Here is a 15193-nt window from a genome sequence, read left to right as displayed (position 1 = left end):
CTGAGTTGAAATTCGCAACCAGAATTTTACGTTCTCGTGTTCTTGTTTTCTCTCTCTCTCTCTCTCTCTCTATCTAAAGATACAGCTAAGGGTAACATAAAATCCCTCCTTTACCTGTAAGGGGTTAAGAAGCTCAAATAACCTAGTTGGCACCTGACCAGAAGGACCAATGGGGAAAGAAGATACTTTCAAACCAGGGGGGAGGGAAGCTTTGTGCTCTCTGTGTATTCCCTCTTGAGACAAAAGAGAGACCATGCAGGTAATCCAGCTCCTACTGAAATGATACATCTAAAATTACAGAAATTGTAAGTAATAGCAAGGAAATGCATTAGATTATCTTTTGTTTTAGCTTGTGAATTTTCCCTATGCTAAGAGGGAGGTTTATTCTTGTTTTGTAACTTTAAAGTTAAGCCTAGAGGGGAATCCTCTGTGTTTTAAGTCTTTTTATTACCGTGTAAAATTACCTTCCATCCTGATTTTACAGAGGTGCTTCTTTTTTTATAAAAAAGTAAAGTTCTTCTTTTAAGAACCTGATTGGTTTTTAGTGTCCTAAAAACCCAAAGGTCTGGTCTGTGCTCACCTTGTTAACCTATCTGGTTGGTATATTATTCTCAAGCCTCCCCAGGAAAGGGGGTGAAGGGGTTTGGGGGCGGTAGGGCTCCAAGTGGCCCCTCCCTGAATGTTAGTTTAAATCACTTGGTGGTGGCAGCAATACCATCCAAGGACAAGGAAAGGAATTTGTGCCTTGGGGAAGTTTTTAACATAAGATGGTAGAATATAAGCTTAGGGGGTCTTTCATGCGGGTCTCCACATCTGTACCCCAGAGTTCAGAGTGGGGCGGGAACCCTGACAAAAAGCCATCAAACAGAGTCCTTCTTACAACTAAGGATCTGAGTCACATTTTGGCTTATGCCTCTGCAAAGGGAGATATCTCAATTCCGTGAATCTGGAAGAATTCCATCATGCTGGGAACAAGCATGTTTCAAGATTAACGGCTCAGTTGTTGCAAGCTGCTGGGCAAAGGGCTAGACCTCAACATTTTCCAGACATCTGTGTAGCAAAATATGCACAGTGCTCAGCAATGAGCTGAAAGGGTGGGAAGGGGAGTGGAGAAAGACCAGGAGAAAGTGCACGCAATCCACTGTATAGGATGATATGAGTAGATGCCATTTTTAGTATGTTCTGTTACTCCGACTGGCAGCCAGGAGAAGTGGGTACTTATAGGTGCTTAAGAGCTGCACTTAGAAGAAACAGAGCAAGGCAGCTTCGGAAATTCTAAAGGTCTTACCACATCAGTACCTCGTCACAAAAATGTTCTTGCCGATCCAGCAACATTCAATACCTGCACCCCTCAGCTTACCCATGGTCCAATAAGATGAAGTAACAGGGCTGATGAGCATGGTGCCTTATCAGTGCCTCAACACTACTCTCTCAACCCTCATGTGCACATTACATGGATCAAAGCCTACATTCAGGAAATAAACTGACAGTTTTGACTATATTCACCAATGATCTGGATTTTACCTTTAAAAAACAAAAAGCAGTCTTATTTCCCATTAAAATTAATGTACACAACAATTAATAGCTATGAGTGTATGTGAGAGAGAAACAGAGTATATAGAAAGATTTTACTTATCCTTATGGAAAAGGATTACAGAATTCAGTAAGAATGAAACCAATAGGGCTATATAGAAATTTAGTACGAGTCCACAAAAATTTATTACAAATTCATCTTTTTATAGTTTAACCCTGTATAGAATTCAAGGGAGATATATATAAGAGATACACAGACTTTAATATAGAATTGTATGTGATAGATAGAGAACTGCAAAAACAAAACTATAAAAAGTTTCTCCTTTTCTAGTAATTTCTCTAGGACATTTCCTTAAGGTTTTGGCTTTTAGTCTATACTCCCAATCTACATACTTGATGAAAAAAGTAGAAAGCTATTTATTGTTTCTCTGGTGTCAAGCGTACCAGCCATGTTCAGCAGAAGTGCAACTCTAGATTTCAAAACATGCCCCGTATGTTTAGATGTTCCAGTTTAAAAAACAAAACAAAAAAAACCAACCCTTTCTCTTAACCAAGACAGAAGTGGGCACATAGATCCAGAATTAGAGGAGTTAAACTCACTAGCAAAAGGCATAGGCACTTAATTTGAAATTGAGTTTTGTTCCAAAGCTCAGTATTAAAGGCAAAAGAAGGACACAACAAAAACAGAAGTGTTCAATTAGTGGTCCTAAATGAAAAATTATTGTGTACACTAGAGGGGAGAAGATATTCAATCAATGGTTGTAATTAAGAGAGGAAGACCAAGCTTTGGAGATGGAATTTCAAATGACAAAGTCTCACACACACACACACACACACACACACACACACACACACACACGAGGAAAGAGTAGATGGGCTGGTACATGAGTATTTCATTTCTAGTGATATGCATTCAAGTTCCGATTGGGTCAGAAGTAAGATTAAGTCTGATTGCCACATCCTAGCCCCAACAAAGCCACCACATCATTTTCAGTCTGTGCTTAAGGAATGTCAAAAACTAAAACAGCAGGGATGTTGTAGGTCAGTACTGACATGCACTAGCAGAGTTACAGGAAGAAATATGCCTATCCTCTGCCTAGAGCAAGCGAGTGCTGAGTCTTCATTTTCAGGAACACACTCACAAATGTAAGATAAAATACAAGAACGTACATGAATTTGTTTAGCTTTCAGTATAATTTAATTTTTTTTATAAAGATTTTAGTTTATTTGGGCATGACCACTCCCTGGAAACAATTTGTTGCCTCGCCCACATTAAACAGTTTACAGTGCATCTTTTGAAAATAGTCTTATATTCCAAACTCAGGGTGGGTTTTTTTTAATAACTGAATAATTAATTATTCTGGTAATAATTTGATAAACTATTCAATTTAGTTCAAATATGTACATAATTCAAGTTTTATTTACATGTATTAATTCAAGTTTAAGATTTTTTAATACTGCACAAATATTCAGATTATTTCTTTTACACTTGTTAGGGCTTCTTCCAGATAATGATCTCACAATGCACTGCTGTTAATTTAGTACAGATTGATATTGCCTGATTTATTATTTGTATTTGGAAGAACATGGAAGTGCTGATACTACAAATGTCATGGAAACATTGATGCTCAAACACTCTAGATGAAATAAGGAGATAGTTATACTACATAACTAAAACCACACCTCCATATAGCCAGTTAGAAACAACTATTGATGTTAAAAATCGATGGCTATTATGGGACATTCAGAAATTTTACAGCAATTCATCAAAGGGCCATGAAGGCAGGCCAGATAAAATTTGGAGCCATTGTCATAAATGGGATTATTTTCACTGCTGAGTATCAAAATGTCATGATATCCAAGTCATGAGAAAGTTTCGACTAGCTAAAGCAAGCAGGCCAGAATATTGACTCCTCAGAGCATGGTTTCTGTAATTTTAATTGAGTGAACTTACAAGTCTGAACAATTCCTGACTACCTTGACCTGTGTTTTTGTCAGCTCTCGTTAGCTAAATAGTTAGTATCCGAGCAGTGGGTGGGGAGTTTGAATTTGAATTTTCCCTCTATATGCAACAAGATTGGATAGAAAAATCATACAGAGTTCTATGGGTCACTTGTTGCATCCCAAAGAATTATGGTTTTCCATCCTGAATAGGATCCCAGATGTTCCTAATTTTTAATAGGTACCCAGCCATATAAATGCATTAATTTTAGAAGTGAGTTACATGAATTAAGTTCCTAAATCATATTTCTGTAGTAGATGACAAAGACCAATTGAGTAAAAAGCTTTTACTTCATTTTAATCAATCACAACTGTTTACATTCAAGTTTTAAAGTGGAAAAGTCTCAGAAAACGTTTGCTTCAACTAACGTTTTGTTAAGGCATGGAATGGACAAAACCACATCTATGAATAGCTAGGCATTCTGTCCAAATCCCTTTTTATTAAAAATCAACCAACCAACTTCTAAACTCCATATCTGGAACTTGGACTACCCCTCATCTAAAACTGACATGCACAGCATTGGGTATATCAGAGGAAAAAGGATCATAAATCTTCTTTCTTAATATCTAATATATAGAATAGCATTCTACAAGATGTTTTAAAGTGAGGAATTCATATAATATTCCTGCTGGTAAATTTTCTGAAAATTCATGTCATGTCCTCTGAGGACAAGTCTTACATAGATTAAGAAATAGGAATAAATGACATAAAAATATAAATATCTGAGTCAGAGTCTAGATCTATCTACTCTAGTTCTGCAGGTCTCTAATGATTAGTGTGTTTTTACATATACTACTAAAAATTGCGTATTTTTGGCGATCAGGCATTTGGTGAGAGAAGGAATTTAAGCAGTTATCTTAAAAAACTGTATATGTCTTTTATAGAATTTGAAAATGTACTATTAAGTTACCCATATTTTTTGTTTTTATAAACATATATAGAAAGATGGTTGATTTAGTCAAAGTGTATTATAGCAAAGCTACTGCAGCAAGAAAAGGAAAACAAGATATCCCATTTAAATTTTCTTGATACTAGTAACTCACTCATATCTTCATTTTAAAAGAGATCCAAGAACCCATTTTCTACACACCTGAAGTTGCCTTGTTAGGCACTCTGCTTTCTGAGGACTTCTTTCTATTTTGCTCAACCCCCTTCATTGAGGTCTTAGGGGTTCTAATTAAATATAAAAGAGTTAATAAGTCACTTGCATTAAAATCCAAAGATTGTATCCAATAAAGAAAAACACTATCAAACTGTTCTTGGTATGAAAACGTCTGTAAGTGATACAGTAGCGTCTCTTCCAGAATGTGCACATGTGAAACTCCTATTAACATTACTAGGAATTATGCATATACCTTAATAGGAGAAACTCTCCATGCACACTTTTTTTCTTACTACTCTATTCAAGAAACCGATCTAATGAGTACATGTTGCATTATTTAGGAGGTATGTGTTTCTTATAAAATCATATTTCATTTTTAGGAAGTGGAAGCAAAACTTAATGGAATGAATGTTACAAATACAGATGTCAGAACACAGTGTAAATGAAAAACAGAATGAGACCACTGCAATTTTTCCCTTACAGTATAAGAAAAATAAAAGCTAGGAACTTTAAGAACTGTCTCACCATGAATTGTTAGTTAGCCATTTTGCATTTGAACAATATTTGCATTGATGCATGTAGATCTTACATGGAAATTATTTGACTCAGATATTGCATTTGCTTTCAACCTTTAAGTTGTGCATTAAAACACATACAGTACTCTTACCCTTGCCTGCAAAGAAGCCTATGAATTGGAGTATTTTGTCCTTGATTTGGCTGAAGTACTCTGTTAAAAACAAAATCTGGATTAGTTTTGTTTATTTTGTTTCTAAATAAGTTTGATTTTTTATATATTGCCTTCCATATTCCAAGTATCTCAAAGAAGCCAGCACAGTGTTTGGTTACATGTTGCTAATGCAGAGAGCATCCAGTTATGCGTGGCAACCATTAAAACTCAAGAAAAGCACTGAAATAGCCTTCAGAGACAGAAAGAAGGAATCTATTTTACAGGTGTCTATACTAAAGGACTGAACTGTTTCAATTTAGAAACATAGCAGCTACGCATTTCTAGCACCAATTGTTATTGCAACAGTTCTGTGTGCATACACTTATTACCCTGGTATAGCAGACCCACACACAGCTCCTCCTCCAACATTTGCTGTGGCTCTGAGTTGTGGTACTTATCACAAGGCTTCCGATAAGAAACCTGGAGCAGGTTCATACGAGTAATAAATATTTTCACCGATTACTATGATGCTGCCCTCCTGCCCCCCTTTCCCCGCCCAGTGATTTATTTGAATTATTTGGTTCTGCTTGTAGATCAACGCTCACATATTGTGGGGGCAGAACTACACACGTGCCATGGCAGAGGCCATAACGTGCCCCTGCTGCTCGACAGACTGGCCTGCGGTTCACAATAAATAGCATCAACAACTTCATACGTTGGTTGGAAGACAGATCTTGCTTTTGTAATTTTTTAAATTAAATTTTTTGTATAACTATGTTTGGGAATGACATGGCCAGTGGCTCTTAGCTGTTGTCATGGGATTGTCCTGGCAGGCCCCACTGAAACGGTACAGCTGCAGTGCTTCAGATTTCTTATTAAACTAGCACTGACACAGTTTGAAATTAAGCGGGCAAAGCTATTTTTAAGATTTGCTCAGAGATGATGCAATCATACCAGTAGAGGGCATACCTATGAAATGTTTTGTGCACGGATGTATGCATGCTATTTTACAAGCATTCTAAGCATCTGAACTGATATTAGCCAATATTCTCTAGTGTAGACAGACCTCATCTGGAAGGCAGCACCTCTAACAGTTCAGTACTAGTTTATTAACACAGAGTATAAGATAGTGGCCAGATGCGAGACATGAACCTCTCTCTCTTTACGATCTAGAGGCAAGAATGCTACTGAAGCTTGAGGGTCTCTTTAAATAACCCCCATTTTAAGAAGTATCTACAGCTCGCTACATGAAAGTTCATGTCTGGGGAAATGGAGAGAACAATATCATACTGTTTTAAAAATAGCATCAAGCATTTGCTTAAAGATGCTACCACTGCATCTAACACTTGAGAAACTTGGGAACTGGACGGAGTGAGTGAAATAAACACAGACAAGAAAGGTAATGTTTGAGGATATTAATTTTGAGAAACTGAAGCTGGAAAAGTACTATTTATTAACTGTAGGCAAGTTAATAACTTTTCATAATAGTTTAGCCCTGTGCATTCTTCATTACCCAGGGGCAATGACGACAGGTGACTAGCTGATGGCAAGCAAGCAGTCAACAGACCTAGCATTATAAAAAACAGTTAAGAACATTTTAGTGTAAATTACAAAAAAGTAATTTTCACTGACCTTGCTTCAGGAGTATTTTGTTTTATGATTAATTTTTTATTTGGCATTCCCATTTCTGCAGCCCTAATAAAACAAAAAAGTGTAAGTATCCAAATACTTTTAAAGCATTTCTTAAGAAAAAATTATAAAAATTGTCAGACAAGAAGCTATAAAAATAAAAGGAAGCCACCTAAACAGTATTATTGCCACTCTTTTGGCAAAATTATGTACAGTACAGACTACACTTTCCAACTGCAACACAAACAGAAGCAATTGTCTCCATTAGGCCATAAGGCACTCCAACCAACATGCATGCATCTCTTATCATACACAGCTAATTTTGGAGAAAGCCATGAAAACAACATAAAAATACAGCACTCACGCTTTGCAAACCAACTACAGACTAGTCACACAGGAGTCACTTCATTCATCACTGAAACAGCATCTTAACAGCACACAGCGACATTACACACAGCTCAGGACAGAGTGAAGAATACTATATCAATTGAGAACTAGAGGAAATTTTTGTAGGCAGGATGCAGCTACCTAAATTCAATATAGTCATGGTAGTGGGGCAACCACTAATCTTTCCAAAAGCGGTTATAGATTTTATTGGTTACAAGTAAGCAAATTTTATCTTATCCAAAGAATGGTATCTCAGATGGGAGAGAGTCCCCTACAGCCATGCTGTGGCATTGGGTCATTACTGCTGCCTCAGCAGGAATGTCACCTGATAACGTCACCAACACCATTAACTGCAGTAATGTGATTCACTTGAGTTGTTACAGCAAATACAGAGGGTATTTGGACAATGATAAATGTAAACCATGATTCTGGTGATCAGACTTCAGAGAAAATTAGATAACAGCCAGTAGGTACAGAGAACAAGATGAGGAGTGTTTATCTTGTTTTCAGCATGGGAACAAATATATATTGAATGTCTATATAAAAAATGCCATTGTAAAGAAATAGAATTCAATACACTTATGTAAAAAGGAATCTTACATATAAAGACTTTGTAGCAAATGTGAGAGTCTTCCAAAATCTGTACGAAAGTATTTTGCTAAAAGATTCAGCTGTGTTCAAATAACAACAACTCCCTTCCTTCCAATTCTCTCTACCAAAAAAATATTAAATACATACATACTTCATGTACTTCTTCCTATCCAGAGACTTCTGTGTAGCTGTTGAAAGTGTCACCCTCTCTCGTGGAGTCTTTATTTTAGCCTACAAAAACACAGAAGTGGATACTAATATTTGTTACTACTTTTATTACAGTTGCCGCATCTGATCCACCTTAATTAAAAGATTGGCATTTTTCATTATAAAATCTGCTTTAAAAGATTTAATGCAACTCTTTAGTTTACATGGTGATGTAGCTTTTTTTTTTTTTTTTTTTTTTTTTTTACACATTCCAAACTTTAATTTAAAATAACAAAACCACCAACAACAAAAAAGTTAAGTGCACCTTTTCTCTTGCTATCAAAATAATTCCATCATTTCTTTCCTCTCTCTCCAAGACAGACAGACAGACACACACACTTTGGAAGCATCCAGGCCCCAAGTCCCTACTGTAGACTGGAGTCTTTCTGAACAAGTTTAACTACTGGAGCACCACAGCTAAAGCCACACATTATCAGGAAGATTGTTTTCAAAAGCTAAGGTTTTATATTTCTTACTGGGCCAGGAAAAAAAAAAATCTGCATCTTACTCCAATCACTAACAACGGATACTTAACTAGGGACAAAAATATACATTTTCCTAGTTTTAAAGTGTTTCTTACTGGATACAAACTTGGAACATACCATTTGCCTCAGCATTTTCTCTTTGCGAACTTCACGATCATGACGCAGAATATTCATTCTTTCAGATACTTCCATTATAAAGAATATATCATGGATGTCATACAGCGCAGCTCGCAGCTGAAATAAATCAAAGCTTTCGTGAAGCTTTCTTGGTGAAACTACATTTTAAAAACCCCTGTGTCAGCACAAAATGCCCATAGTTAAAATTTCATTTCAAATATTGACCCTCTGAAGTCTTCAGATATCTCTGTCAAAGATAAAATAATTTCTCTCTTTTACAATGATGAAGTAATTATAAAAGAAAAGCTTTGAATATACATTACTTGAGCCATCACTCTTTCTTGTAGGGATGCATCTTGCGCCGAAACAGTTCCTCTCTTTAAGGGAGCTTCAGACTGAAAATTTTTTATGAACTCCATAGTATCCTAAAAAAATAAAAAGATGATGTACTACGCTTAATCTTTCACACTGAGTGGAAGTAAATCTCAAGCCATTTATACATCTGCTCCCTTACTCTCAAAAGTTCAGAGGAAAAGGATAGTGTGGGCCAGGGATCGGCAACCTTTGTCACACAGTCCACCACGGTAAGCCCCCAGTGGGCTGGGCCAGTTTGTTTACTTGCCGGGTCCGCAGGTTCAGCCGATCGCAGTTCCCAGTGGCTGCGGTTTGCCACTCCAGGCCAATGGGGACTGCGGGCAGCAGCGGCCAGCACATCCTTTGGGGGCTTACCCTGGCGGGCTGCGTGCCAAAGGTTGCCGATTCCTGGTGTAGGCAGAGACTGGGGGTAGCTAAACAGACATGGATTTAACTGTTATTCTCTAAAAAAAAAAATGGGGCACTTAGACAATCTCCTCTTTGGCCTTACTCCTGTAACTAAGCAGAAGTAACTTAGCCTTCTCACTATTGCAAGATTGGGTTCCCCTATATGCCGTATCCTGTCTAAGATCTTTTACTTTGTACCTACACACACACACACACACACACACACACCATTCTCCACACTTGTGCTGTACAGGAGCAACTAATACTAAATATACCACCTTAGACCCAAGAAATATTCAGATTAATGGAGATGATGTTCCACTTCACCATCTTTCCCTACTGCTGCCTTGCCGAGCAACAGGAGTGATGGGGTAAATCACTCATCTCTCTTTTCCCTTCTCCACTCCCTTGTCCTTAGCTTCCTCTCCTCATATGAAATCAATCAAGGACAGAGGGGCAGATTGAAGACGTTAATAGAATACCTTAGATGATGCCTCTAATTTTAGCAGCTAACTATTTGACTATTTAGAAAGCTGCAAAATCACAGCATAAGTTTGACACAGGAAACCTCCATACTAACTCAGGATCCAGGAAAAATACAGTTCAATTAAAAAAAGTTTTAAGACAGCAGATATGAAAGTTGGAATAAGGAATATTCTGCTATGCAAGGTTCATTTCAACTGAAAGTTTGCATGCTAGATAATTAAGAATATATCTAAGAAACAATTATTCAACTTCAGTCTGTATTAGAATGGTTTTATAGGTCACTTCAAAAAGGCACAGGAAAAGGTACTGTTGGGACACTATCAAAAGTGGTATGCACACAGTATACAATAAGTAGTTCATTCATTCTCTAAAAAGGATAGAGCTATATTACTTATGTAGTAAACTTCATTAGTTAATTCTCAAAGTAAAATGAATTTTGTGCTCTGGTGACAAGTCTAGATCTTATTTGTCAGCTGAAAGGGAGTGGCAGAAACCAACAGGAGGAAGGTGGAAAAAATGCATAAAGCAAGCATCTTTACAGTTATCGCCTTACTTTTACAGTTTGCCTAAGATATTTCAATTTTTCTGTTTGCATGAGCCTACGAGTCAGAAATCCCTTTACCAAGGCAGTGATCTTACTGAACTTCACTTGCATCTCTGGATTGGTGGCCTTTTAAGAGAAGAGGGGGAAAAAAAGATTAAAATTAAGAGATTTTCTATGCTTTAATATCAAATCCAACAAAAGTTCTGAATTTTAATTTCTCAAAATAAATTAAGTTAAATTGATTGCTACTTGTTTAACAAAAATGTCTGTACAGCTATCTTGTATTAACAGACAGGTATTAAATTTTGCCAAATACACTTTGCCTAGCCAGAACTCCCCAGTATTAATTTGGTTAACAGAATAAAGATGTGGTTACACGATTAGTTTGTCTGTACTGTAATAAGAAAAATATTGTTCTGCTCTCTTCTTGTGTCTGCTAGTACAAATCCATCTAAGAACTGTGGATCAATTAGTAGTTTTGGATTGGAAGTTCTTAATGCGTACCTGCGTCCTGAAAGAATTAGATGGTTAAGCAAAAAAAAAAAAAAAAGAAAAGCTTAAGTCAATTTATTTTCATACCTGAGACCACCTGGTTTTGGCCCTAATAAGCCTGGATGCTGATATTTTTGACATTCCACTACCAGATGGTCCCCAGAGGTAGAATGGAGCTTCATTTGTTGAACCAAAACTACTGGGCATGGTAGTGTTGGCAAAACCTATATGAAAGCAGAATGTATGATTAAACAAATGAGTACTAAACAGGAAGCCTGTGCACACAAACTACTATTCAAATACTTACACGTCATGCACCTGTTACACACACACACAAATCTAATTTTATGACATCTGCAATGTTGTTGTTTTTTTTAAATGTACAGAGAACAGCTAACATTCTATATTAAAACCAAATCTTTCTTGAATTTACTTTACATCGGGATATATATTGGACTAAAATTGCTGCCAGCATTTTCCCTTGTGTTGTATGCACTATATTCTTATGTCACCTATGCTTGTTCAAAATGTAGAAATATCATAATCAAAGTGGGAAAAGGTCCACCACTATGCTAGTGTGTGAAAAAGTCCCCAGTAGATGGCGTGTCAGATAATAAAATGATACCAGATCTTATCCAAAAAAGGCATATGACCAAGGAAGGTACTTTCAGAATTTTGTTACAGTAGTCGTTTCTGACCCTGCAAAGTGGACATAAGCTTGCTAAGACCACTAATAAATTTTACATAGACTGCTAAACAGCAGCTGTAAGGTGCTAACTTTCAGTACTTCCTGCCTAGACTGGATTCCAACCACGGAAGAAGCAGAGATGCTACCATCACCAATACCATGAACCAGCCAGTACATTTGGTATATTCTGCTTTAAAGTGCCCAGTAAAACTTTTAATAATTATTTGCCCCCTACTTTTACCAGTGCTGTTCGAGTTTGTGTTATGGATTGTCTCCACTTGAGTCAGTATTGTTTCCAACAAGCCACTTTCGCTTATTTTTCTCCACTGCTGTTCCATCCCACTGCTAATGGTCATTTTGGGTATTTCTAGGTCTGCTGTAGCACTCTTCTTTCCTTTTAACCTTCTCTCCTGCTCTTCTATCTCCTGCAGATTAAAAGTCTGAAATAAAACCAGATCTTTGATTCTACATAGTGGAATTTAAATACATTTTGAGCAAGCAATTGTATCCTGGCATAAGCTTCAATACAACATAGGCAGTTTAACTAATACTTTTTTCCCATTTGCAGACCCCTAAGAATTTTCGAATGCAGGTGCAGACCCTTTTGGAAATCTTAGATATAGTCTGTGGACCCCCAGGGGTCCGCAGACCACAGGTTGAAAATCACTGATATAAAGGCATCTTAATTTCCACTAACCTCTATGTAACAAATGATATAATTGCACTTAAAACAGATGTGCTGAATAAATATACTGCAAGAAATCCAGCAGCTCAGCCTTTCCCAAATATAAACACCTTGCTTCCTATCCCTTTTGGCTATTTTAATATATCATGAAGATGTTATGCAAGACAATACCTGACTGTGCAGTAATTGTCTAGCTTTTCCAGGATATCCAAGTCCCCATTGCATCTCTTGCCTTTTGCAGTTTGATATGAAAGCATTCATCAATTATACATCTTGTCAAGGTTCCTTCCCCACTCTGAACTCTAGGGTACAGATGTGGGGACCCGCATGAAAGCCCCCTAAGCTTATTTACCAGCTTAGGTTATCAGTAAGCTGCCACCACCAAGTGTGTTCCAAATCTTAGGGAAGAGCCACTTGGAACTCTGCCTTTCCCCAAATATTTCCCAAGTCTCTAACCCCCCCTTTCCTGGGCAGATTTGAGACTAATTCCTCCCCCCCGCCCAAGTCCTTACACCCCTTTTCCCTCACCAATTAGTCCTGGTGAACACAGATTCAAAACCCTTCAATCTCAAAACAATGAAAAAAATCAATCAGGTTCTTAAAAGAAGAATTTTAATTAAAGAAAAGGTAAAAATCATCTCTGTAAAATCAGGATGGAAAATAACTTTACAGGGTAATCAGATTCAAAGAGCCCAGAGGAACCCCTTCTAGCCTTAGGTTCAAAGTTACAGCAAACAGAGGTAAACCCTCTAGCAAAAGGAACATTTACAAGTTGAGAAAACAAAGATAAAACTAACATGCCTTGCGCCTGGCTGTTACCTATAAGTTTGAAATATGAGAGACTTGTTCAGAAAGATTTGGAGAGCATGGATTGATGTCCGGTCCCTCTTAGCCCCAAGAGCGAACAACCCCCAAAACATAGAGCACACAAACAAAAGCCTTCCCCCTCCCCAAGATTTCAAAGTATCTTGTTCCCTTATTGGTCCTTTGGGTCAGGTGTCAGCCAGGTTACCTGAGCTTCTTAACCCTTTACAGGTAAAAGGATTTTGGTGTCTCTGGGCAGGAGGGGTTTTATAGTATTGTATACAGGAGGATTGTTACCCTTCCCTGTATAGTTATGATACATCTCTCTCCTGGGAATACCCTTTCATCTCTATACTAAAACAGAGAATAATCCTAAGCCTCCTGTTTTTGCCGCATGAGTTTTCTCAATGCTCTAAATGCTGCTAGCCAGACCAAAATGGAAGCTCAGCGAAGGTTTCACACAATCATATTCTTCAAAGAGCTCCCACAAATTCAGACAGATTTATTAAATATCCATCTTGAGTATGATATGCAGAGAAATAATATATTGTTTCAGCCCCTTATACTAAAATAGCAAGTTGAGCAATTAACCCTAAACACCTCATTTTAGCATTTTCTTATCTTGTTCCCTCACCTTCTGCAATCTCTCCTGTTCTCTCTCTTGTTCAGCTATCAGTACTGATAGTTGTTGTGCATGCTGCTCTTCAAGTCTCTTTCTCATTTCTTCAAAAGCCAAGAGTTTATTTTTCAAAATCTCTTCTTCTGAAAAGAAAAAAAAATACATGCATCATAAAGCATTAATCATATAGTCTTACATTTTCTAAGTGTTCTGCAAGCTAGATAAACAGATCTCTACATTTTCAATACATTTTTCCATTGGGTGTTCTACAGCACCGTTGGTATATCCACAAAAACATGAAGTAGAATATTTTTCTTTTATTTCATATTTCACGTTTCTGAGATCAGCATATCCATGGACGGGACAGTATAAATGGCACTAACCAATCCCAGATTCAAGAGGTCACATGCAGAGACTAGCTTTGAAAAGAATATGACTACTTGCTTGAGTGAACAAAACATTTATTCCACTCAGTTTTGATAGTTTCCTTTACAGACATACACATGACATTTTTATTCTTGAATTGGAAGAACACCAATCCTGGTAATATTGAAGTTACTTGCAGCTGATATTTTAATGCAAGTATGTTTTTATTTGCAGTGTGCCTCTGTTTTCTTACATTTTAAGAACTCAAAAAACTGCTCTACCATAGTCCTGCTCACCATACTCATGCTAGTTGCCCTATTGACCTTTCCCTGGCACACAAGAATTCACTTAGATTTTCTTTCTGTTATTAAACATTTCACAAGTGTCCCCATACATGCACAATGAGTCTGTGCTGCTAGAATCTCTCCAGTCTCTTTGGAGGTTTCAGATTAAAACTGGGTGAATATTTAAAACACATCCCACAAACCCATGCATGCTCTTGTGAAATTTTCTTTAGATTATTTTTCAGTTGAGATTTCCTCCTTTCATTTTTATGTTCCACCAGGATATAGCAAGCGCCTTTATTGGCATGATTGTTTAATTTCTGTTCAGTGGCCTTTCATTTTTCTTTTTTTAAATCTCTCTAATCTAATTATATACAACAATTTTCAATAGAACAATATCAAAAAACTTTACAATACAAAGAGGAAAGACTCCAGTTAAGGCAGCAAATGGTGATTTTAAGCAAGCAGATCAGATAAAAATATGTTTTATATAACAAGAAAACGAATACCTTTTCTGGTATATGCTATATGAAAATGTCTAAGCACATACTCCTGTATCATTCATTATCAAGTAGGAGGTACAAGGCTTTGCATCTAATGAGGCAACTTTCATATACAGAAGATCATTTTGGTCATTCAATAGCAGCTTTCAGAAGACTTTCAGAAAAACTTGGTTTACTACAGGGCCTTACTTAATGTTTAGTGAATTAAAAATACAGAAATGTATCCTGTCATTTTATCAT

The 15193-nt window shown here is 37.0% G+C and overlaps 1 protein-coding gene across 25 annotated transcripts in view; it reads right to left on the bottom strand.

Annotated features, from left to right (window-relative positions):
• CCP110 (centriolar coiled-coil protein 110) overlaps positions 1 to 15193 on the bottom strand; it is a 28614-nt gene that overhangs the window by 3932 nt on the left and 9489 nt on the right. For 6 of the 25 annotated variants that reach the window (XR_006175148.2, XM_005307207.5, XM_005307204.5 and 3 more), the window contains 10 exons: positions 13816 to 13943; positions 11928 to 12132; positions 11092 to 11228; positions 10522 to 10638; positions 9044 to 9145; positions 8721 to 8837; positions 8063 to 8142; positions 6937 to 6999; positions 5305 to 5364; positions 4626 to 4708 (listed from right to left, as the gene is read on the bottom strand). Coding sequence is in view for 19 of the 25 variants with exons in the window: in XM_005307207.5 (XP_005307264.2) it covers positions 4626 to 4708; positions 5305 to 5364; positions 6937 to 6999; positions 8063 to 8142; positions 8721 to 8837; positions 9044 to 9145; positions 10522 to 10638; positions 11092 to 11228; positions 11928 to 12132; positions 13816 to 13943 (1092 nt within the window). In the remaining 6 variants the exon portion in view is untranslated. The remainder of the gene's footprint in view (positions 1 to 4625; positions 4709 to 5304; positions 5365 to 6936; positions 7000 to 8062; positions 8143 to 8720; positions 8838 to 9043; positions 9146 to 10521; positions 10639 to 11091; positions 11229 to 11927; positions 12133 to 13815; positions 13944 to 15193) is intronic. The other 19 variants (XM_065558938.1, XM_005307210.5, XM_065558937.1 and 16 more) reach the window with 6 other exon arrangements.

The sequence above is a fragment of the Chrysemys picta genome, chromosome 10 (genome assembly GCF_011386835.1).
Source record: "Chrysemys picta bellii isolate R12L10 chromosome 10, ASM1138683v2, whole genome shotgun sequence".
Classification (NCBI taxonomy): Eukaryota; Metazoa; Chordata; order Testudines; family Emydidae; genus Chrysemys; species Chrysemys picta.
Note: the sequence above shows the minus strand (reverse complement) of the source record. Positions and strands in the feature narration are given on the sequence as shown.